Raw genomic sequence first — 26,426 nt, forward strand, 5'->3', positions numbered from 1 at the left:
TTTATTATCTTCCGCGTTGCTTCCTCGCGCTTCCTGCCCCCGAACATTAAAAGCAGCTGACGCGGTAATTGTTTTAAACTGACTAGAAACCCTCGCCCTGCGTTTCCACTCCCGTCTCCACCAACACCGGCTGAAGTGTCGCCTCGTTTCGTGGGTTTTTCTTCACTATTTCGACAGGAAGTAGGGCAAGCAAGCCGAGTCTCGTGGTCTTTGGTTTTATTTTTTCTTTCTTTTTTTTTCAACCTGGAAATAATGAAAAGGTCAAAAAACAAGAAGCAACTAATAGCCCGAGAGTGTGTGACCTGAAAAGTATACAAAGAAATGTTTCAGGCTCTGCACTAAAAAGCTCCTTGATCAAATTTCTGCAAATGAATGACATTTATTCTATTAAGTGCGTTGCCAAAAAAAGGTCAGATTTTTCCACTGCTTGTATCCATCCACTGAAACTTTGTTCAGATGACACTCAATTTTATGTTCATCTATTTAAAAGGGGCTTTTAGGAGGGCTTGTGGCCACGAGCCTGTTCGCTTACATAACTGTCCCCACATCAGTCTTACTGTGTTGTAATAAATGGAAACAAGACATCAGAATTAAATTAACTTATAAAAAAATGAACTCACATGGAAAAATCAGTGCAACAAGATAATGTTTTTAGTTGTAAAAGACAATTAGCCAATTTCCTCAAGACTGAAACTAATGCACTTATTAACAGTTTACAACATAAACAACACCTGCCTTGTTCAGATTACATCCACAGGATATTATATTTAAACTATGCATGTGAACCATGGATGTATTATAGAACGATGTGAACCTATTCACAGGCTCAGATGGATAAAGGTCCGGCTGGTTACAGGTGACATATCTGCAGTAAAACTCCTCCACCGGCTTTAACATCTACTTATGAGTCATGGGATCCATTTTCAAAATGAATCTGACTTTGATGCTGATTTCTGTTTTGGGAACAAACTTTTTACATTAGTTGTTTATTTTTAAATGATTTGATTTTATTTGATATCTAATGGCAAAGAAAGGGTATATTAATGGAACCTTTTCTTTTGAATCACCGCAGCCTTTGAATCCAGCTGCACTGAGTCTCTTGAAACTGTTTTGGTTTGGCGAGATAATGGTCTAATCATTTCTTGCGGCTGCTCCTTTATATTTCTTGACACAACATGTATTCTCAGCAGTCAACCTCACTATGCTTTCCATCCTGAGTCATGTTTCCTAGCGATAGTTTGTCCTTGTTTCTTTGATTTTTCCATCTTGACATCAGATACAGGTTTTCTCAGAAAATTCAACAACTCAGCTTTTTTTGTTGCTTTTTTTTAATCACCAGAGCCCAACTATTCAGATTCCAACTACTTTATCCTCTCTGGAAATCTAAAAAGTCACACATATAGATGTATACTGAAGAAGCCTTTTACAGATTTTACATCAAGCAAGGACGTCTGGTTTGCATTCATATAAGTTTGATTATGTCAAAATTGTGGCTGAAATACAGGGTTTCAAATATCCCCCTTTTCATTTTATTTTTTTAATCCAACACCTGTACATGTACTAAACATGTACTATACATGCACTATACATGTACTATATGGTAATTGGTATCTCACCATAGCAGGGTTACAGTGCCACACAGAACCAGTGACAATACAAGGTTCTTTCTCTTATATGCACTTTGAGCAGATCTCATGGCAGTGCAAACATAAGCCTTGTCATCTACTTGCAAACACACAGCTCAACTTGAGAAAACACAGACAAAAAGCTTTGGTGGCACAAAGCCCTGGAACTGCAGCTACACCAACGTTAGCCCTGAGCAATAGCAACTCTTGGGGGAAGTTCAGACAACAAGATAAAGCAACGGTGATCATGTCTTCAAAAATAAACAGACAGGCACAGACAAAGGAGCACTTTGTAGCAATCAGTTCAAGGTAAATGGTAAACATGCTTCTGTCCCAGTGACACTCGGTGGAGGAGCCACATATCCCTCTTAATCCTGAAGCAAGATTTGGCACAGGTAGGGAAAATGAACAAAACAATGAATGATAAACACGTGCAACGCATTACAAAGATTCCTGTCGTGCAGCTTCTCGTGATAAACCTTTACACCCTGGACGAATGGGCATACCCACAAAGCTTTTTTATATGTGTGGACAAACTGGCCTTATGTTTTAACTTAAATTGAAGTAAAGATGTCATGTTGTAGTGGTGTGTGTTATTACTGAACTTATCTTGTGTGATTGTGTTTTTTTTTTTAATTTTATTTTTGTTTTACCCTAAAAACTGACACGGGAACTTATTTTTTGCACAATTCATAAATTACACCCAAAGCAGGTTGCTATTTATATGCGATGCCATTTAATCACATTAGTATTAATGTATAGTAATATGTGGTATATACATGTAGAAGAGGAATGTTCAACTAAAAATGACTCCATAGCGCCACTAGTGGTTTAAAACTCCATTAGAGATGTGATTACTGTATATGGCATTCAGTTTTCATATTTCATGAGTCTCCCCGTCCTCCTCCTCCTTCTCCAATGGAAACAAGACATCAGTATTGAATGAATTTGTAAGATAAATGAGCTCACAGTGGAAAACTCAGTGCATCAAGATACATTCTTTTAGTTGTAAATGATGATAAGCCTTTCCTTAAGACTGAAAATAATGCACTTATTAACAGTTAACATCATAAACAACACCTGCCTTGTTCAGATTACATCCACAGGATATTATATTTAAACAATGAATGTGGGGATACATTCACAGACTCAGATGGATAAAGGTCTGGCTGGTTACAGTAGGTGACATATCTGCAGTAAAACTATCCTCCACCAGCTTTAAGATCTTATGAGTCACACAATCCATTTTCAAAATGAATTTGACTTTGATGCTGATTTCTGTTTTGGGAACAAACTTTGTTTGTTTTATTTATTAATATTTTATTTTAAATCTAATGGGAGATAAAGGCTATATTAATGGAAACTTTTCCTCTAATCAAATTCTGTACGTAGAAAGTGATTTACTAGTACTTACATAAAATGTAAAAAGAAACAAAGTTCACAACACATCTCAAGAAGTATGCTCCCATATCACGTACATCAGTTAAATTTGAATAATGCATTGAAATGTAAGTAACTACTGTATATTTGACCAATACAAGTTTCCTCCCTCAAGGAGCTCAGACAGTGTGACAATATCATGATTTACAGTAAGGTATAGACTATAAAATGTTATTGCAGCGCTGTACTATAAGCATGATAAAAGAGTAACAATCCAACTGAATTAGATGTGCATGATTAAGATTTAGGGAATCATGAGTCATACTAATAAAGTAGAGAAAGTGGCATTCTCTCTCTGTTGATGTTGACTAACCTCATAGCAACAGAGAGAATGTCAAGGTTCTGAGGCGGAGCAGTAGGAACCAGTTCAGCCTTTGGTTTCCAGTGCTCTCCCTCCTGGTGCGCCAGACTGCCTGGTCTCCTGTTTCTGTCTGTAGTCATTCAGCTGCTGCTTTAACAACAACCACAGGCCACTTCTAGGGCTCTTAGTACCAGGACGTCACCTCTTCCTAATTGGAGCTCTGGGAGAGAGGTGGCATACTACTCTGGTGGTCCAAGGTAAAGGTCCCAGTGGTTCCACTGAATGAGAACCAGGTGTGTTCCACTGCCTCACTGAAATCCCACCCCAGATTCTTATCTTATCCACAAGAGGCAGGGGTTGAAAACATTTTGTTTTCTGTGAAAACAGGAAATAAAGAAATACATCTAGCTTTATCAGATGAATATATTCTTTGTATCCCTGATTTTTCCCCATTTTGATCACCCACTGCTCCTACCTAAGTCAGTCCTGGGTATTGCTCAGGAGTTGGGAGATGGTGAGTAATATATTCATCTGCTTCCCTTCCGGCGGGAATTGAACACCACAGTCTTCTAGCTGTGAGACGTCTGCACTGCCAGCTGCGCCACCGTGCCCCCAGGATGAATATATTCTATTATATTCTAGTTAAGGACATTGCTCATTTGGGGGAGACAATTCATTATTTAAAACTATATCCAATGTACATCAATTAATAAGCCCATAAGTTTGTAAATAACATGCTTTATTTTTATTTTTTATTTGACTTTATCTATTGCACATTTACTTTAATATTCTTTGCTTCTTTTTAATGTATTTTTTAAGCATTATCGTCATTCTTTATAACGCTCCTGTTGTATTATACTTTTCACGCCCTTATAAGTTGATTTACATTTGTGTCCACCTGGCAGGGTTGCCAACTCCCTGAAAAATAAATAAGGGACACCTCATCGGCAAACCCGATTGCCTTCACGCTTCCTGGCATGGTGAATTTTTTTTTAGCCCCTTTTTTGTGAGTGAAACGATTTTTTAACTATTTGACTCAAACCTGAATTGGGTGCATATTTTTGAATGCCATGAACACATGGAAAACAAATTATTATCTAGCAATTCACTTTAATACAAAATAACAAAATGAACTGAATAAAATAAGTATCTTTCTTAAACAGAAACCTGTCCTGCTTAACTTAAAATTGTATAAATCAATATAAAACAATAGAAAGAAAGCACAACATCCATTCTGTAATAGTGCGCATTTTTAGTGCAATCAGAAAAGTCTGTATAGGTTTAGGTTTAGGTTTAGGTTTATTTAGGTTTATTTATTTAGCAATATCAGACAAATTGAACAAAAAATGAAAAAACATTGAAATAACATGCAAGAAAAGGAAGAAGCCTGGTGGCTTTTATAGAATCCTTTCCATATATGAATAAAAAACAAAACAAAAGCTACACAAGGGGGAGTAAAAAAACAAAACACACAAAAGAAAATGTTACTCAGATTAAATAATAAACACTACAAAGATGAAACAATAAGAAAGTTCTTTAAATGTTTTTTGAATATTGGCAAGGATGGTGTAGAAAACTTTTAAACTTATTTGTGCCTCAAAGGCCATGACTGTAGGCTACAGTTGTAGTAAAACAAAAAAAAAAAATTACTTATGAACTCAGCAGCTCAATGCCATTTTCAATTGGCATTGTATGACTACAGGACTGTCTCAGAAAATTAGAATATTGTGATTTTCTGTAATGCAATTACAAAAACAAAAATGTCATACACTCTGGATTCATTACAAATCAACTGAAATATTGCAAGCCTTTTATTATTTTAATATTGCTGATCATGGCTTACAGCTTAAGAAAACTCAAATATCCTATCTAAAAAAATTAGAATATTCTGGGAATCTTAATCTTAAACTGTAAACCATAATCAGCAATATTAAAATAATAAAAGGTTTGCAATATTTCAGTTGATTTGTAATGAATCCAGAATGTATGACATTTTTGTTTTTTTAATTGCATTACAGAAAATAAAGAACTATATCACAATATTATAATTTTCTGAGACAGTCCTGTATTGTTTGATTCTCACAGTAATACGGGACAAAGTGCGTCGCTTTTCAGCTCCATACTGGGCGCGTACTAAGTTTATAAATACGGGACGATTCCGTTTTTCAAGGGACGGTTGGCGACACTACCACCTGGTGGCGCTGCAGGGAACACAGCTGATTACACGGCGCTAATATGAAGGGAGAAGGAGCGTGAATCAGGTTTTTGGTGCTGTGAAAAAGCGTCAGAGTGAAGCGTCCTGCTCTTCAGAGACAGTCTCTGGTGGACTACCAGTCATCTCAGCTCAAGGGTTATTATTTCTCCCCGTTTTGAAACAAAAACGCCACTATGTTTGCGGTCAGAAACAGCCTTCGCGTCGGCTCCAGGTTGTTCAGCCCGGCGGGGAGGAGAGGCTGCGCCGGGGCCGCCATCCCGGTGGACGACGTGGTGAACGGACTCACTGATGAGCAGGTCCAGGTCAGCTAGCCCCAGCTGCTAACACACTCACCAATGTGGATAAAACATCTACAAAGTCTTTTACCTCTGCTTTTGTGTTCCCACGTGTTCAATGACTCCCAGAGACAAAGTTATTTAACATGACGTGGTGACATAACAGGAGCAGTCAAGCCTGAACTAACACCAACGCAGAGGCTACGCCGTAGGGTACGCGGCGACACGCACCGTACGGTGCGCGTCGCCGCGTAGCCTCTGCGTTGGTGCGCAGAACCATAAATCAGCCTTCAGATATTGACGTCCACTGCTACTTTATAATCTGTTTTCAAAGTAACTTATTGGATAAACTACCCTTTTTTTAATAACAAAATTCATTTTTTTTTATGTTTACCTAGGCACTAATAGAACACTGAAAAAAACCCTACTTGGATATTAAGTAAACAACCGCATTGGTTTATTTTGAAGGTTAAAAGCTTGTCATTGACAGCTAGAGCAGCGTGGAGGAGTCGTGTATTTCTGTCAAGACTGCTCAAGTTTATTGTGATTGTTGTTGGCAGAAACAGTGGTACTGTGGAGACTGGACCTGCACTTGACCGGGGGTGGAGTTCATACACAGTCTTTGATTGGATAAAAGGCTCTGTCACATGATCTGACTCCTTTATGGAGTTAGATGTACCTGTAAAGACAGTTCATGAAATGAAGTGTGATTGATTTATTTTTTATTTTTTTTTATTTTAAGAAAAAGATAATTTAATATCTCGGGTTCATAATCTATGCAATTTTTTTGCTCAAATTGTTCATAAAAGTCTCAACGTGTCCTGGTAATAGATGTACAGTTTTTTTTTTTTTGGAACTTAATTTTTATTTAGTTTTCAACAACAATACACCACATACATTTTCTTCTTTCTTTTTCCCTTTTCAGCTGCATAAAACATTTGTACACATTATACTTAAGTATTAAGCAAATAAGACAAGAGAAAACAACATAATTATTCACTCCAAAATATATGTATATAATAACAAACCCATAAATAAAAATAAAAAAAAAAAAGTAAAGTCAATACTAATAATTGTCCACTCCAAGGTACAAGTGTGTTGATTTCCAATAGAGCTTGTTTCTATTTATGCACATCTAGTTAATATAACAAATTGAAACATTGATCTCTGCAGTGGATCTGGTGGTTTTTTTTTTGTGTTTTTTTTTTTTTTTTTTTTTTTTTTTTTCATTTTGCCTTTATTTACCCAGGCAAGGTATTTAAGAACACATTTTTATTTACAAATGCAGCCTGAACAAAGAGCATAAGCACTTTGAGGGGAAGGGGAGTGCTAAAAAATAAAAAAATAAAAAAAGTTATATAAAATTGCATAATAACAATACAATAAATATGTACAATAAATATAAATACAATAACATTGAAAAACATTAAGACAATAGGATGTGGCAAGTCGGCCTGATCAACAGGTGCAAGAGTCAACTGTAATTTGTTGCAGTTTCTTTAATGTTGGGGGGTCATCTTACTACAGATTTGGCTACTTTTAGAAAATTAACACAATGCTTTTTAGAGTCATTAGTATTATCCCATCAAACATTTTATTTTTCCCCTTTCTGATACCAATAACTGGGCTTATAAGCCAATACCCAGCAATGATCACGCGTCAGACTTATTTTAGAAAAAGCTTTTTGTTCTACTAACCTTGAATGACACTCAGTTTCTTTATCATGTCTCTTTTTTTTTTTTTTTTTTTTTTATTGTTTTTTCTTTTTTTAACAAAAAAAAAATCCACACAAAATAATGACAAATACATGAAAATTATTCTAAGTAATATTTAAGTAACAAAACTGCACAGTATAAATAAAAAAAATAGATGAATAAAAAGGGGGAGAGATAAAAAAAACGAACCTTTATCATGTCTCTTCGGCGGTGAGCCTTCATTCAACTATACTGCTGTTCAGAATATTTATCCGGAACAAGGAATTTGGCAATTGTGTCTGTTTTTTGCTGTGACCTTCTAGTTTTCTTTAGGGAATTTCTCGCATTCCTGTAAAGCTGACCTCAGAGTTTGCTGCACCGGTTCCTTCTCCTTCCCCTTTGACTTGATAACGTCCTCGCGTCTCTTCAACTGGTGGCAACTTAAACACTTAATGAAGCTGCTTGTGTTTTAAATGCAGCAACATTCATGCCACCTCTGGAAACGGCAGCCTCTCATTTTGAGCATTTCAGTGTAAAGTAACAGCAACATCTCTCGTTAGTACACAGAAAGATTGATGGGATTATGCATTCTGAGGGGTTTGACATCGTACCTCACTTTATGTGACGTTCACCTCTATCCAAATGGCAAACGTAACACTAGCACTTAACTGTCTTAATTAACTTCTTTCTACTGAAATGTGTATGTTATTAGAGTTTAAGTTATTCTCTCCTTTTCACAGCTGAGGCACACTGTTCGTAAATTCTGCGCTGAAAAACTTGCACCATATGCCGATGAGATTGACAAGAAAAATGAGTTTCCGGGAATGAAGGTGAGTTGAAACACCACTGAAGGTCTACCTCAAACCACGCAATGGCATATTAAAAATATAACATGTTTGTGTTAAATGGAAAATTGTCTGTTTGTGGTTTCTTTCCACAACACATATGCAACACGATAAAGGCAGGTTTTCTCCTCTGGTAACCTTTTGGATTGTTGCTTTCCCAGGATTATTGGACAGCCATGGGGGAGATGGGACTGCTGGGGATCACTGCTCCAGGTATGACACCTGTTGCGTTAAATGCAGATGGAGCTCCATACAATCAGAATTGCAAGCAAGAAACGGCTCGTTTGGCGTTCTGTCCATAAACTAATGCTCGCCTCACGTGATATGATCCTTGCAGTGGAAGATGGAGGCACAGGACTGGGCTACCTGGATCACGTCATTGTTATGGAGGAAATGTCGCGGGTGTCGGCAGCCATCGCTCTAAGTTACGGCGCCCACTCGAATCTTTGCGTCAACCAGATGGTGCGTCACGCCAATCCGAAACAGAAGGAGAAGTACATGCCAAAGGTCAGGACCTTGGATTTCTACACTGCGTGTGACTTATAAGCCCTAAAACAAAAGCTAAATGGATGTTAATGTTTGATCTGTGTCTCACCTGTTGCCAGTTGATGACAGGGGAGCATATAGGAGCTCTGGCCATGAGTGAGCCTAATGCCGGCTCTGATGTTGTTTCCATGAAACTGAAAGCCACAAAGAAAGGTAGGACACAAAAGCAGCCACTCACTCCTCCATGTTTGTGATGTACGCCTGGAATTTAAATCAGCGGGTTTCATTTCGTACATATCTTTGGCACAGGAGCACCTTTTAAAATATTGATTATTAACATTTGCGTCCTTGTAAAATGGGATGCTGTTCTTGTTTCACTTTTCTGCTCACTGGATTCCTCCAGTCGAATAGTCAGTCACAACATCAAATCAGCTGCTGCAACATTTGGAGCACGTTTGAATTATTATCATTGTGGTAAGATACCGAAGCTAGTTGTTTGTGGAAAATTAGTTCATACGTGCTTTGTGCTAAAATTACTGAAAAGACACTTATGTTGGACACTTGCAGGTGTTCAGCTGATGGATTAGTTTGGCTCAATAAGTCGCTGCTGATAGTCATTCTGTCATAACTGTTGGTTATGTAAAATTAGCGGCTGATGACTGTGCAGTCTTCACCACTTGCACACAGATGTCTGTGGCAACTTTGAGTAGAGCTTTTACACTCAAAAGGAACATAGCTATGAAAGAAAGTGTGTGTTTGATAGTATATATTTGGGTCTCTGAAACGATTACCTTATCAAAACTCATGCATCCCTGTCATTTTGGGTCTGCCTAATTCTAAATCATTCAGCTGTTTCATCACAGACCCAGGTTAAATTACAACCATCCAGTCTCCCCATCTTTAACTCAGACTCATAGACCAGTATCCTCTGACTGCAATGTCCAAACATCATCAACCTTGGTACATTGCATTTACACAACAGGAGCAGAAATCCAACAGTAGGGGGCGCTGCAGTTGGAGTTGCATGTCAAAACCTCAAACACCACTTTATATTGAAATTTGAAATCTTGTATAGTCCTACTTGGACTAATTTGATATCAAATCCCAAGATGCCACCTGGTGCAGCCTTCAACATGGTCGCCATTGGTCAGAGAAGTTTCCAGGGGCAGCTTGCTGCAGACGGTGGAGAACAGGAGGGTCCTGTTCCTCAACTACCTCCCTCTGTGGGGTCCGTAGCCACTGGATATTGACACGCATGAAATACCATAACTCTTTGACCGTTTACACTATCAACGTAATTCCAACGGATCCTGAATGCTGAGAAGAACAGAGGTGGTTCTAGAGTCTCTTGGGCCCTTGGCAAAAATTCCCAGGGGGGCCCTCCAACTAACTAATCTAGCTTATATAAATAAATAATCAGACACTTAAAAACAAATTGTGAAAGTAAAACATTTTCTTAAATAGTGCACATTTGTATTGTTTCAAAATAAAACACAAGCACCACCTTAGTACGACATTTTCTAAATATCTCATCAATTAATTCTGTAACTTACCATTCTTAGCTTCACAGTTAAGTTTAACTGGACACAGGTTTTATTTCTTGGCTGAAGGATGAGTTTTTTCCAACATAGCTACTTTATTTTTTAGCCTGCTAGCTGAGTAAACAAGTTAATTGCAGGTGTCTTTACTGTGACAGACTGAGGTACTCTGAGCTAAATTAGTTTATGTATTATCTGCTTATCGTTTTTGCTCCACACGTTTTTTTTCTTTAATTTCTCACTGCCAGATGGATAACTTCTCTTCATTTTGATAGACTGCCTCTCATCAGGTTTGTTTACATAAGATGCAGCGCTTGCTGCCCAAGTGCGAGCTAGAGGCGGGGCCCCTACAGGGAGTCACATTGTCGCTGCTCTGTTGTGATAAAAAGTTGATCGGCCCTCTGGGCCTCCTTCTGGCTCGGCACCCCGATCATTTGCCTGGTATGCTTGTTGGCAAGCAGCACCTCTGGATATATGCTGCATTACGGTAGTGGCAGCGGTGCCTGTGCACACACCTGACTATATATCCACTTTTAGAGCTCCACAGACCTCCACTCCAGACTGGAATCATGTGACCTCCTGAGTGGTTAGGTGTCAGGAAAAGGTGCTCCATTGACTGCACATCACAGGGTTCTGGTCCAGAGTGGAGGTACAGGTAACTTCCGTCTCCCATCTTTGTTGTAATTTGCAAACCAACACGAGGACCTTCTGAAGTTTGGGTTAGAGGCTCTCAGGTTTGAGTCCTGTAAACTTTACTTGGGTTGGAGTCCCATCTGGTTTGAGTCTGGATGTATACCAAAATATTGAGTGTTTTTGTATAACTTTTTGCTTTTATTCTAGTCCTTTTTGCTTAAACTTAAATCATGATTTTTATTTCTACTATGAGCTGTTTTAATGTCCCTGAATCACCTTGTTGTTGAATTGTGTCATACAAAAAACCTGCCTTGCGTTGCCTTGAAGTAAGAATGGCAACACTTGTTGGTGGAAACTCTGTCAGCTTCTGAAAGAAAGGGGACTTTAAATGTCGAAATGACTCCCTTTAAAGTCAAGATACTTTGCTTAAGTGTTGGATATTTCCAGGGGCCTCATTTAAAATGGAGTGCGTAGGATTCATACTAAAAGTGCACGTACGCCCGAAAGCCGAAAATGGCGGGCGCAAAAAAAAATCCGGATCTATAAAACCGCGTGCACGCAGACTTCCACGCAATGTTCCCTTTATGAATCACAGTCCACCTGGAAAGCTGCGCAGCTGAATCCGCCCCATATCCCGCCCTCAACACGCCCATAAATCCATATAGATGAGCCTACTGAGCATGCGCAGTGGCTTCCTGCAGCCTGTTAGGGATGAATGCGTCAGAATGAATGAACGTGTCGAGCCACCGTGCCACTGAATTTCGCTGAGATCTGAGATCTAGATGTTGTGGATGATGTGGAGAGAGGACAGTGAAACGAGATTATTTTGTGGTCACAGTAAAAGTAGAAAAAGTATATAAATAGTATAAAATAAAGCGAGTGAGTGGCAGCACGTCGTTGCTGCCCGTTAGTGCCACGATCGCATGACGCAATTTCCACTGGGAACAGGGGGGACATGTCCCCCCCACTTTTCAAAATGTAATATTTCTCCCCCCCCACTTTTTACAGTTTAAAAACTAACAGTAGGCTCAGCAAATCATCAAGACACTCGGGACGGTGGCCCGGCAGCCCCCGCTCCCTCTCCTCCCTCCCGTCTCCCCTCAGAGCTGCTCTAGGCTGATTTATGGTTCCGCGTTATACCAACGCAGAGCCTACGGCGTAGGGTACGCGGCGACGCGCACCTACGCCGGACCCTACGGCGTAGGCTCTGCGTTGGTGTGACGCAGAACCATAATTCCGGCTTAAAAGTAAACAACATGAGCGCACGTACCCGTGCATGACAGGCAGACACACACGGGGAGAAGAGACTATTTCTTTAATTTTTATTTTTTTTAAAACTTTATCCTTATGAACGCAATTGTTATATAGTCCAACTTTCCTTATTTTAATCAGAACACTTTCTTTTTTCCTCTTCGGCGTGGAGTAGTGGGCTCGGAGCGGCAGCCATCCCCCCGATATATGGGGGTCCGATATATGTTGTGATATGTGATGACATTATTAAGAGTATGACATGAATCTGGCTTCATTTCACCACCTCACAGCCTGCGTCGCCAGTTCCCCGTGTCTTAAGTAGGTTCTTACGGGAGGGTCCTGGTTGCCGTAGGGATACGCAGATTTTTCGGTTAGTTTTTTCTTTTTAGATCCGAGGCTTTGCGTAGATGGCGGCTTCCGCAACTTTCAGCCGCTTTTTCTGCGCAAGCAAGCTTTATAGATGAGGCCCCAGATCATTATTGAAATAAAAAAAGGTTAAAAGCACATAGATGCGTTTTTGAATTACAACACCAATGTTTAAACCTACAGTATATTTATGCTGAAGCAAAATGTGCTCTTTGTAACCAATCACTTTGGACATATGCTGCGATAAACAGGAATCCTAGTAAAGATATCTGCATTTAGTTAGAGTTGATAAGCTACTGCGCCTACTCTGTTAACCAGGGAGACGTCTCCACAGCTGCCCCATCTGACTGCCCAGACCCCGTACACACGTAGCCGGGTATCTGCTAAACCGAAGATATTTTCCTACGTTTGGACCTGTCATCCACATGAAAACGCAAATAAACGAATGTTTAAAAAAACTCCAGGCAAAGGGAAGATTTTTGAAAACTCTGTTTATGTAGATGCGTGTAGACCTGGTGTAAACAGAGACAACCGGAGTTTTGGTTTTTCGAACGTCACATTATGCTCCAAAACAACAACAAATCTGATCTGAGTCTGACGTCTAACGTGCGATCCAGAACTACAGATGATCCACCATCTGTCCTCCAAGCTATTTATTAAATAAATGGTCTCTGCTCTTGACACCGTTACACCGACGCAGAGCCTACGCCGTAGGGTACGCGGCGACGCGCAGCAGGGCTGCAGATGGGCTGCGTCGATTAACGCGGCAGCTCCGCGGCGGACACGGGGAAACTCCAGCTCGTTGCCCGAGGAGGAGGCGCGGATCCCGGGGAAGCGGCGCAACAGAGGCGGCCCGGAGGCTGGAAGACCAGATGATCTACACGTTTGGAATGCTTATGAAAGTGGTCGAAAACGCATATCTTCGGTTCTGTGTGGAAGGTTTTTTTTTTTTAACAACGATGTAATGTGGATAAACGAAGGGGGGGAAGTATTCGGTTTTAAAAATACCCGGCTATTTCGGATGCTTTAATCAGAAAAAAGAGAAGATAATAAGCCTGTTTTCTGTTTAGAAAGTACAAACGTAGACAGATTACAAGTACTCACCCATCTTTTAGGAGTTATTTTCGGAGTTTCTTTCAGGAGCACGGGCGGGTGCTGTAGTGAATAAAGGCGGATTTATGGTTCCGCGTAAAATCGACGGCGTAGCCTACGGTGTAGGGTACGCGGCGCACGCAGCGTTTGGTGCGTCGCTGCGTAACCCACGCCGTAGGGTTTGCGTTGGTGTAACGCGGACACATAAATCAGCCTTTTAAAAAGCGAGTTTCAGCTGTCAATCAAAAGAACGTGGGGGGCCTAACGGGTTCTTAATTATAAGGCTGTGGCCCGTCATATTGGTGTGAATACACATTCACAACCTCTTCAGTGTCACAACTAACATTAAGATCCATTATTTTTCCTATTGTTGAATTCACCGCGCTCCCCAATGCGACGTCACTTCCGGTTCAACTTTTTCAGATGCGGAAGTAAAATACTCTCACAAAAACAACTCCAGAGGTCACTGTAGTATATATTTATGCGTATTTCAATGAAAATTCAGTTCCTACATTATTTTCCTACACATTGATTCACAGGGGTCTCCAACCTGCAATATGCTCTTTAAAGCTTGTTGCTGCCAGTGGTCAACAGTCTCAGATTTACATGGGCCGATCTGTGTTGCTTGTGTTGATGCGGTTGTTGGTCATTTCAGCCCCAGAAAAGAGGAGTTATAGTGAATCATGAACTGCATCGTGGAGGAGTGAAGGGTCAAGAATCAACTCTGGGGAAATTATTCACATGTTTGCGTACATATCTTCTAAGGAAATGTCATCTGAAATCTGTTATCTTCCCATTATACATTTGCACAGGTGCATCTGTGGGTATTTTGGCAATAACACTAATGTTGTTAGACTTCCGGGTAACTGACTCAGTAAGTGTGCTGGTTGTCCAGACTGTTGCTCAGGGGTACGTTTTTAAATGTTGTTTTCTTAAAAGTGTGTTGAGTCAGAACTGCAGTAAATTCAAGTGATTGTATATAATACATGAGGCCAAAGACTGTATTGTGTATCTGTTCAAGTTGACGGATAAGAAGAGAAACATTTCGTCTCTTGATTTCAGTCTGAGGTCTCCTTTTTTCTTTTCCTTACAGTAGGGGGTTCTTTGGACCCAGATAGGTGCTTTCTTAAGGCTCAGTTCTGTTTTCTATTTTATTTTTTTTCCAGGCTTTACTGCATATCCTCTCTTGTTTATCCAGGTGACCACTATGTTCTGAATGGCAACAAGTTTTGGATCACAAACGGCCCAGATGCCGACGTGCTCATTGTGTATGCCAAGACGGATCCGAAGGCGCATCAAAAAGGCATCACAGCTTTTATTGTTGAAAAGGTAAATCCTGGTGTCTGCAGGCATGATCTTCCCTGCCTTGTAGTTTACAGTGAGGTCCAGAAGGTTTTGGCACAGTGACAATTTTTAAGATTTTGCCTTTTATACACCAGCACTGTGGATTTGAAATAAAATTAGGTGGATGTGATAAAAGTTTAGACTTTCAGATTTAACTTCAGGTGAAAGCAACATAACTGTAAAGATAACCATATATTTTCATGCTTTGATTTAAAAAAAATAATTTGCAGTTAATAGCTGCTTGAGGCTCGAAGCCAATGGATATCACCAAACTCTGAGTTTCCTCCCTAAAGATGCTTTACCAGACCTTCACTGTAGCCATCTATAAGGACAAGATCAGACAAATAACTTGAATATTCCATTTCTTTGCCTTAAAAATAAAAATAAAAAAAGTATTGAGTTGATTTTGCATGTTGTTTAGGGTTGTTATCCATTGGCAACCATTGTTGTAGCACTTGGCTGAATCTGAGCAGAGGCTGCAGACATATTCATCACTTGTTGTGTGTAGCCGTTGCATCATCAATGAACCATTCCACTGGCAGACATACCATCACACTCCCATCATCGTGTTTGGGACATGATGTAGCGTGTTTTGGTGTTCCTTTTCTTCTCTATGTCCGATTTGGCCAAATCCAAGGTTTTTGCACTCTAGTTTAGATTTATGTTGGGCTTTTATTTCCCCTTCACTTATCTTGATCTTGAGTGCCTCTAAGTAAACTTGGCAGCCAAACGGCTGCCAAATGCCAACTTGATATTTTATTTCCTTCATTGCCTTGAAGTAAAGATAAAATGGAGCACACCAGGCAGACTAACTGTCCAAATAAGTTTGAGCTTATCCAGTTGTAGGTAATTTGCTTAAAATAGTTGTAATCTTTTAGGTCTAATATCGACAGGACTCAGTTCTCCAAGACCTTCACGGACACAATTTGTATTTGCAGCCACGGGACAGATGGGGGTCCAGTTTGATGGTCTTCAGCTGGAGAATTTGCAGCAAAGTATAACTCATGTATGGTTCCCAGTTTTTGAGAACAAGAATGCCCTGCTTTGGTATTCGCCCTGGAAGAAGAGGAGTTAACCAGGGAAAGGGAGGCCTGGGCCTCCGCTTACAACCTAATGAGTGGATGTTAATGGACAAATGGCTTTGATTCCTAAAAGTTAATGCTGGGTTTTTATGAAACTTCTTAAATGAAACCTGGAACTTTTATCACATCATTATTGTTTTACTTCAAATCCACTGCAGTGCCATATAAAGTAAAATCACGAGATAACTGTCACTGTCTTAACTACCTCTGGGCTGGAGTGTACTTGTGGTTTAGTGGATGTGACACGTTGAGCTCTTTTCTGGGGATCAACACTGCAGTTTGGGAAATCGCAATGAAAGAAAGTGAAGGGAAAGAAAAATAAATCATCAGTGTTGAAAGCAAGATTTTTGGGTTTGTCTGCGTTCTTCAGGGCATGCCAGGATTCTCCACAGCACAGAAGCTCGACAAACTCGGCATGAGAGGGTCCAACACCTGCGAGCTGATTTTTGAAGACTGCAAAGTTCCAGGTATGAGTTGAAAGTGAATGGTTTCTAAGGGTGTAACAATATATCGTGCCACAAAATTTCGTGATACAAAAACATCACAATACGTGTCGTGGAGGTGAAAAAGTGTATCGCGATATTGGAATATTAATATTAATCTATTGTGTTGACTAGTAACGCGCATCCGAAAAAAGAAAAAAGTCAAATCATACATGAGAGAAACTATTCAGTTTGTGGCAAAATATTTGTACTTGTTTGAAACTGAAGATGCATAAAGCAAACCTGACATCTACTTTTAGTTCTGTTTGTGGAAAATGGTTGGCCTGGCTTTTTCTTTAAAACTTAAACAGTTATAAAGCATTACAAACTGTAACAATAGGGCAAATGCACAGCATTGTTTTGTATTTTGTGTTTTTCAAATAAAAGACCATTTTTTTCCAGTCATATGTTCCTCATTCAAGGTTGTTAAAAAAAATACTGCTATAATATCGTATCGTTATCGTGACCTCAATATCGTGTATCGTACCGTATCGTGAGATTAGTGTATCGTTACACCCCTAATGGTTTCTAAAACTGCGATTTGTAACCCTTTTGAAAAGTTATCATTCAAGATGGTGATTATCTTCTGCCTTTCTGTTACAGAGGAGAACATCCTGGGTCCACTGAACAAAGGCGTGTATGTGATGATGAGCGGGTTGGATCTGGAGAGGCTGGTACTGGCGGCAGGTCCTGTTGGGTAAGATGTTTAAGACTGTTTCAAAAGCAGGAAAATATACTTGGACTGCAAGTACAGTGGGAGGAAAATGGTTCATCAAATGTAGCGCGGTTACCATCTACCGTATAGTCACCTTGTCGTCATCCGTTGGTTTGTGGGTTGCCAGTGTAAGTCTGGAAGGTCAGCCTGCAGCTGTTGTCATCGTGGATATTTGTAGTCAGAAATGACACTGGAGATGGGTGCGAGGAACGTTATGAACATCTATGAATTAGCTCACCTTTCCATTTAAAGGAGCCCCGTCTGTTTTGACACTTATTAGGGTCCTACCAGGAGCCATTGTTTTCTTTTTTGTTTTCTTTCATGGATACATTTTTCCCTCCAATGTTGCTGATTTTGGTGCATATATTTATTTCAAACCACTTGGCTCTAAAGTTTTAGTTAAACTTTGAGGCTGTCTGTGTTTTAATTTTGAAATGTTAAAATGCAAGTAATGGAAAGTAATATTAGAAACTTAAAAAAGAATTGTGTCTGTCGTTAATATTACTTTTCAGGATCATGCAGGCTGTGTTGGATAATTCTGTTCCCTACCTGCACATCAGAGAAGCATTTGGCCAGAAGATCGGACACTTTCAGGTTTGGTCATTAACCTCAGAAGAGCCAGATATTGCATCATCATTTTTAATGAAAAGGTCTTCAGAGGTGAAGCCTGCAGATGCAGAATATGACGGTCTAAACTTACTCAATCTGCTCCACAGCTCATGCAAGGCAAGATGGCTGACATGTACACCAGGCTGAGCTCCTGCCGGCAGTATCTGTACAACGTGGCCCGAGCTTGTGACAAAGGACACTTCAGTGCCAAAGTGAGAATGAATCATGTTTAATCCCTAATTTTTTCCTTCAGCATCCTGATAAGAAAATATTTCAACTTTGCTACAAATGTTGACCTCAACAGGAGTTTTACAGACTATTAGAATGTGCTGTGTAGTCTCTCAATTTTTAACAAGGTTTAACAATGTTTAACATGTTTGCTGTTGCAGGACTGCGCTGGAGTCATCCTGTATTGTGCTGAGAATGCCACTCAGGTTGCTTTGGATGGCATTCAGTGTCTCGGTAAGTGCCTAGAAAAAAAAACTGTCCCTTTTTAATGTAACTTGAGTAATGAACTGTTAATGATTATATGGGATATTTTAAAGTAACGGAAACGTATAATTCAGGTCGTATTTGTCTCGTAACTGCTCTAAAAGTCTGGTTAATGAGCAGTGATAAAGGAGTGAAGCTTAAATCGGGTCTAAGGTTTCTGTCTAACCCTGTTAAACCGTTCATTAAGAAACAACCAACAGAAGAAAATATTAGTTGTTGGATGTTAATGTAAGGTCAGTTGTTGTACGGTAAATCATAGCCAAACAATAGTTGTCAGAATCAGATGTTCTCAAATGTTTAAAGTCAACCTATGTAAGAATTTACTCAAGTAATTATTGTACTCAAATATTTAATCTGGTACCGTATATGAAAATGGCTCTTAATCAATTTGCAGTTCTGAAGTGATGAGCGGAGACCCCTCCCCAAAACCAAGGACTGATATTATACTAACAATTTATTTAAAAATGTCTTTTCAATGTGAGATTTACTCCAAAAAAGCTCCTGGATCATTTTAGTGCTTTTTAGACTAGTACACTCTTCTCGAGAAGATTTTTGTTATTAACCTGTCGCCAAACAGGAGTGTGAGCTGTTGCTCGTAGGAAAAACGACGTGTTTTAGTGTCGGCTCGGTCAGATGGATAGAGAACACTACCAGCAGTATTTCCCTCAGGGTAACACCAGCCACCTAAAAGATTGACACAAACATTCCTTGCATGGCAATACACGTACTAGATGACTAGATGCCCACAGGCTCAGAGAGCATCTTTTTTTTTCTCCTATTTTACCTGTGCTAATTAAAGGGGACCTATTATGGCATCTAATACCTATTTTAAACAGGCCTTGAATGTCTTAAAAACAAGCCTTTGATTTTTTTATTTTTTTTTGCTAAATAAATTAGAAATTCACCCCTGAGCCATGTCTTTATCTTTATAAATAAATAAATAAATAAATAAAAAAAAAAAAAGCCACAGTCCTGCATGTTTTAGATGTCTCCTCGCATCAACACACCTGATTGTAATTAAAGGTCATCATCAGCTTCTCATCCAGGTCTGCACAAGTCTGTTAATGACACAGTCATTTGTATGAGGGGAGTGATGATACGTCTTCCTGTATGTCAGAATATCTTTGTTTTTTCAGCTTTATTTAACAGGTTATCTGCACATACAGCAATAAAGGTAATGAGGATGCATCCAAAAACATGAAAGTCAACAAAAGGCTTTAGATGGATCAAAACAGAAGTGTCAGAATTTGAAAGGGAAACTGATTTGGGCAGTGAGTCCTTTCCACTTACACAGCGTGTACAAGTTCTGGGATAATTACTGAAGCATAAACTGTTCATTTAAAGGATTTTGTATATGGATTTTACACCTTAAGTGGTACCATTTTCAAACTAGCGAACATTAATTCCCACGATAATACGTTTACTATTGCAGAAATTGACAAACATTAACACCACAGAGGCAGCAATGAGTGGATTTTTGCTGAGAACAACACATTTCTTGGAGTGGAAATCGATAATACCCAAACAAAAACAAACATTGTTTGTCTTCTGCTCCTTTTTTATCATTTTAACTGAGCAGTAATTTCACAGAAAACTTCCAGTTAGAAACTGTGCGCCAGTGTTTCACAAAGGAGGTTCAACAAACTCTGAGTCAAAAAATGTACTTGAAGTCAACAAACTCTGAGTTAAGAAACCCTGAGGTTTTTAGTTCCAGGAAAGGTGTCCAGAGCTGGTTCAGTTGACTCTCTTGCTGTGTCTATAAAAAGCCATCATCAGTTTCGCTCCGATACCGTGATTCACTATGGCAACGGATAGTAAGCAGAAGTGAGCCTTCTAATTTAGTCCACTGGAATTCAGTCATATTTATTACTAAATCACATATTCAGACAAAAATGCAACACGGCTGCTTCAGCAGCAGAAAGAGAAATGACGAGGGAGAACGATGCAGAGCGATAGAAATATTAATATATCAAATGTTTCTCATTAATACAAATGAATGTAGATCTCAATATTCACTGTTATGTAGGCGCAATACTGGGAGCAAAAGAAAAAAAAATGTAAAGGTTGAAGATTATATCTGTTAAACATATAGCAGACAGGTAACTCAAACATAACAGGTTTGGTTGTATTCACTTTAAAAACATTTTGCAGGAATGGAAAAACAAAAAGTTAAAATCATTCAAGCATCCTAAATCAGGAATATGAGCGCTGTCAGTTCATCCAGGCACACCGGCCAATTCAAAGGGGAAATGTCTTTACTGAAACTAGTGGCGGCAGGGTACTAATTATTTAAAAGAAATCAGGGTTAACGCTTTCTAAATAATGTTAAATACTTGTTGAGCTTGTGGCTACTGGAAAACTTAAAAAATAAACTAGATTGGATACATTTGTGAGAGTTAAAAGGAAGTAAAAATGCGGGGGAGTGTGTACGAGTCGGGCCACTTTTCCCACAGTTCTGCATCATTTACTTTCTAATGGAGTAGAAAAAGGTTTGTTCAGTATCCACGTCGTTAGTAAAACGAGCATTTTCAAATAAATATCAGCTTATAAAATAAACAATCCAAGATATTTTGTGTGAAGTATAAACATACAAAGGATAAAATTCTAAGATGACTGTGACAAAAAATAAAAGACCCAACGCTCTTCAGGTATCAGGGTGTCACGGGAACAAGTCATGGTGGATTTGACCGCATAATAATCTATTTGGATCCTCAATATACTTTTCTGACACAAATATGACATGTTATTATTTAAATGTCTCTAAAAATAAAATATGTTGAACTAATCCTGCTCTTGACCAGGTTTACACCACAGAGTCAGTTATCATGGTAACAGGCTCACTTTCTGAAACCGACTCAACTGGACACCCTTTTGCTTCAGGTTAAATAACCTGGCTTTGGTTCAACATAACCCGCTTTGTGAAACGAACCCCAGGACTATTTGTGTTTACACCACCACAAGAATGTGGCCCAGACCAACTCTGAATGTGGTCTCAGTGATCACATCTTAATGTATCCTCCAATGCATTTTGATAGCGTTTAAACCTGCACTTAAGTCTTGTGACTGGACGTAGAACAGATGTTAATACCAGGTCGAAACAGGACATGTTTTTGCAGACTAACTGTACTCTGTAAGCTGATGCATCATTTGTATTTACTATCAACAGGTGGGAACGGCTACATCAATGATTACCCAGTGGGCCGTTTTCTACGAGATGCAAAGCTGTATGAAATCGGCGCAGGCACGAGTGAAGTCCGCAGGCTCATCATTGGACGAGCTTTCAACACCATGTTCAAATAAGCACGACAGAGAAATTGCGTTCACTAGGACAGACTGAGTGGTTTGCTGTGGATGAACAGTTACTCACACCAAGGACCTTAGTACTGAAGATGTTTCTGTCTCCCACGGTTCACTGGTATTATTTATTCAAACATGTTATACATGAAATCACTCGAGTCAACAGTGAAAACACAACCTAACCTGGCAAAAAACTGTTTTCAAGTCCATCCATGTTGAGTGGCCTTGTTCCTGTGGCTTTTTTGTTTCTTTTTTTTTTTCCTGGTAAAACTAACTGGTCTCATTTACAGTCTGTTTTTAACCTCTGAATGGCAGATTGTAATTATTGGACATTATCAGTGGGCCGGGGGCTGGAGGTTGATTAAAACACTCCTGTCTTACCAGAAGTCCACAACCGTTGCTACTGGAATCAATTGATTTGAAAATTGACAATTTTCAGACTGTAAACAGAGCTCATCAGGCCTTAATGTTCCATATAATCACTATGATTAACACACATACAAAAAAAATGGGATTTTACTCAAATGTTCACCTAAGTGCATTTTTTGATTGTATGTGAAGCAACTGTAGTTCAAATCCTCATGAACTTCTCCTGACTGTTATTTTATTCTGAAAAAATGCACAAGAAGCAGCAGATGAGGTCTTTAAGCATTAGACATTTATTTAGGCTTTCTTTAAAATCAGTCTGTTAGAATCCTCTAACATGTTTCTCTCCACAAAGGTCTTTTGATTTTATGTATCATTATGTAGATGTACAGTATAACATATTTAGTTTTGTCTGAACAAAATAAAAATCTGATGTTTTTTTCTATGAATGTCAATATTCATTTCTTTACACAAAGAAAGTAAAACTTCAACACTTTAAAGGGCTTATTCATTTCTGAATAGTTCAGAAATTAACCATGTTAATCATTTCCCATCAGTTGGAGGAAGGGTTTATTTATTTATTCTTATGTCTGTTTCTCCAGACGTTTCCTGTTTCAGTTTGAGATTCAAGAGCCCTCATTTTAAGAGATGAATCTGTACTTTAAATCACATTAATATTAAACACATGTCTAGATGTGAATGCAAACAGCTGAAAGAATAAAAGCTGTCTCACCGAGTGAAGCCAATAAAGCTTGGATAAAATGCACTTTTTACAATACCACATTTGGAGTTTCATTAAAACAGCATGTATGTTAAGTGTAGATGTTGTATTTACCCCTCAAATGTCCTGAATTATAACCAAAACCTTTCACTCGGTGAAATCTGAATGACTTCCTTCTTATTCCTTTTCATCCCTCCCTATGACTTGCTGCTGAATCTACTCTCCATCAGCTGTTAAAATGATAGTGCCTCCAATCCATCTGTTGTCATTTCTTCTCTGTCAGTGAGACTCAAGCTGATTGATGTGCACAAGATTGTCTTCTTGGACGCTGCGTCTGCTCCTCCGAGTGTTGGACTCAGCTCTCTGGGATGAAAATGCTGAACTGTGCCAAAAGATTAACTTTATTCTCATTTTTTCCACGCGTTCCTCTGAAAAAGAGTTTGAAATTCCATATTTGATGATGTGTGATAGTTATCTGGGATGATCTTGCCTTACTTTCTGCTTTTTGAAATTTGAAGAAAAGATTTGTCAACATAAATCATGTTTCCGTAGCTCCTCTGGATCCGTTGAACATAGAGCGCCTTCTTTCCAGAAAAGGCAGAGAGGTTACAGCGGTTCAGACAATGATGGAGCTATCCCAGTGCGTTTGAATAATACATGGGAGCTGTGTTTCAGCGTGGATTTTCCCCTCAGAGGATATAAATCAGGTGCAGACTGTCATTGCTGAAAACGGCAAACGTACCAAACTGGAATGAGATGATTCAAGTAAAACATCTAAAAACCCATCCTCAGCTGTTATGAGATTAGTGTTACAAGTAAAAATATCTACATTAATTTCTTAGTGTTTTTTTTTTTGGTTATATTTGTTCAAAATAAAACAAAAGTATATTTTAAATATTCATGAAAAGTAATTTAGAACAAAGTAAACAAGTGTTAAACAGTGTAAAATCTGTCAAATTACATCCACTTATCAAATGGCTGTTTCACTAAATTCCTTTTGTATCTTTTTAGTCTTTGGCAGATTAACGTTCCTGAATAAAAATGAATGAGAAATGAAAATAAATAACTACGTCTGTAATCAGAATGTGAATAAGACGTTCTAAACCACCTAAACTGCTGCGTTGTGACCTCCGATTCTTCTCATAATCTTTCTCAGCAAGTGGGTTTGACTAAGTACTCATTAAGGTGGCACCAGTTCTCATCTTGCAATGGCTAATCGCCATGACAACAGCACAGACCCTGGTGAAGAACATGGCAGGAGGCTGATAGTCACTGTTCGCGAGGGCACTTTAAGGGAACCAGCTGAATTTGATTTTAATAGAAACAATCGTTATAACTGCTTATTTTCTTAAATTATTTTTGCAGGGGAAAGTTATTTACAGGTGAAAAAACAAGGTGAAAGAAAAAAAGAGAATGTTTATACAGTTGTTGAGAGATTTCCATTGAACAGATGTGCATGTACGGTGGAGCTTTACTGTTACACCGATTAAAAATGAACCTACTTTCTTACCGGTGACTCACCTCAAGTAAACGTCATCATTTTAATTTGTTTACACTGTTTTTGAGAAAGAAAATTCAATTGTTAAACTGACAACTGCCTTCCCTGGAATGGCAGATGGCTCATTCACAAACAAAACAAATACATGATTAAGCGTGATAATTTATCATACCATACCACAACCATAGCTGGAACAAAGCGCAGTACATGAGGATTAACATTTTCAAACAAAAAAAAACTATAGAATACAACTAAAAACAGATTAAAAAGACTGAAGTCCCAACAATAAAACCAACAAGGCACATAAAATCAAACCAATGTCCTCACATGTGACTCCCATCTGCCGTATTCTGTGTTCAGATTCATGCCATCAAGCTGTGGTAGGTTTTAGTAGTAAGAATATTTCCAAAAAATAAACATTTCCCTGTTCCCACAGAATTCTCTGTTTTGTATGTTGTGTTAAAGAAATAAGTTTGATATTTGTGTTATTATTTCTCTCATATTTAAAGATCTGAAGTTTCATAAGGTTGTGTATAATTTTCATATATGGAGACTGACCTGAATGCAGTTCCTGGACTGGCCTCTAGGGGCGCGCTCCAAGAGCGAGTCGGTTTCTACTGATTAAAAAACTGGACTTCAAACCAACTCTTCAGCAAACCTATAGCTGAGGACAGAGAATGTATCCAGTTCTGCTACGGGATGACTGTACTGAACTGTTACTGTTAGTGTACTGTTACCCATCTGTTACCAGATGGGTAACAGTACGCATAAAGACTGTGACGTCACAGTACCAGCAAAAATGACCAGCTCACTGACAGAAACATTTTCAGACTTTTGCAGCTTTAAACAAAGTAAGAGGGTTGGGTTCTTTTTGCATTTATGATGACTTAACACACCAAAATATATTATTTTAAGCTCAAAAACCCAAACCCAAATGTCTCTGAACTGTGCCGGCATGGCTGTGGTGAGCTGGGTACACTTATGCATTAACTATGGTTCTGCCCGTGGTCTAACAATTCTGGTCTCAAGTAATTGACATTTTAAAAGCTATTTTGAATATTTATATTCCTCAATGTCCTGTTATGTTTATTGGGGAGTGCAGTGGAAAATATACATGTAAAAATCATGCAATGTATCATTGCTCTAGCTTTTCTGTCTGTGAAGAGGACAATACTTATGAATTGAAAGATTCGCAAGCCAGACTGCTATAATAAATACAATTGGCTGAAGGACTTTTTGGATTTATTGTCAATGGAAAAGGCAACCTCAATCCTTAAAGACAATGAAAATGACCAATTTGCCCCATGGACTGTCATTAGAGAACACTTGAGAATAATGGAATAATAACATGACCTGTTGTGTTGGTCACATGCTTATTTTATTTTACTTATTTTTCTTTTAGAGCTGGAATTGAACTGACTCTAGAGGCACCATCATCTCTAAAGTTTTATCTGTACCAACCCTTCCCCCCACCCCCTTGTCTTTTTTCTTTCTTTTTTTTGTCATTGTAATGTTTTTCTTTTTCTATGTGAAATGTGGTGTTGTTAACCTCTTTTTTTGTCTCTATTTTGAAAAAAAAAGAAAAAAAAGCACAAAAAGAGTTTATTTCATAATATAATGACAAAGTTCAAAGTTCAACTCCATGAAGTGGCAGAAAAAAAATAGATGGCAGACTTGTGTGCTACGCATGAATTGGGGGTGAATAATGGTAACAAATTACAGATCCCTCGTCTTAAGTGGCTTAAGGCTGATTTATGGTTCCGCGTTACGCCAACGCAGAGCCTACGGCGTAGCGTACGCGGCGACGCGCACCGTAGAGTACGGCGTAGGCTCTGCGTCGATTTAACGCTGAACCATAATTGAGGCTTTAAGCCTAGAAGTGTCAGAGGAGTGTGACTTGAGGAGAATAAGTGGGTGAAATAAATCCATCTGTCAGCCTCGGCGGGGCCGCTGACATGTGCACGGCGCGGCCGTGGCCCTTTAAGAAACTCCATGTTTTCGCTTCATGATGCGTCAACATAAAAAGCGGATGATGCTGTTATGTAAAAACACGCAGAAG

At 39.0% G+C, this 26,426-nt stretch overlaps 1 protein-coding gene across 1 annotated transcript; it reads left to right on the plus strand.

Moving 5' to 3' along the window:
* Window positions 1–5,633: 5,633 nt before the first annotated feature.
* ivd (isovaleryl-CoA dehydrogenase) lies at window positions 5,634–22,077 on the plus strand. Its single transcript, XM_061743863.1, has 12 exons — window positions 5,634–5,883; window positions 8,291–8,380; window positions 8,557–8,608; window positions 8,733–8,902; window positions 9,001–9,094; window positions 14,960–15,090; window positions 16,558–16,654; window positions 17,273–17,366; window positions 17,897–17,978; window positions 18,101–18,205; window positions 18,383–18,455; window positions 21,652–22,077. Exons 1-12 carry the CDS (start codon window positions 5,755–5,757, stop codon window positions 21,783–21,785), a joined length of 1,251 nt encoding a protein of 416 aa, XP_061599847.1. The 5' UTR covers window positions 5,634–5,754; the 3' UTR covers window positions 21,786–22,077.
* Window positions 22,078–26,426: the final 4,349 nt, after the last annotated feature.

Source organism: Cololabis saira, chromosome 16, assembly GCF_033807715.1.
Source record: "Cololabis saira isolate AMF1-May2022 chromosome 16, fColSai1.1, whole genome shotgun sequence".
NCBI classification, from domain to species: domain Eukaryota; kingdom Metazoa; phylum Chordata; class Actinopteri; order Beloniformes; family Belonidae; genus Cololabis; species Cololabis saira.

Coding starts and splice junctions, on each gene's coding strand:
- ivd (XM_061743863.1), top strand. CDS start 5,755: ATGTTTGCGGTCAGAAACAGCCTTCGCGTCGGCTCCAGGTTGTTCAGC. Junction 8,381..8,556: donor ATGAGTTTCCGGGAATGAAG/GTGAGTTGAAAC, acceptor TTGCTTTCCCAG/GATTATTGGACAGCCATGGG. Junction 17,367..17,896: donor CTGGCGGCAGGTCCTGTTGG/GTAAGATGTTTA, acceptor ATTACTTTTCAG/GATCATGCAGGCTGTGTTGG.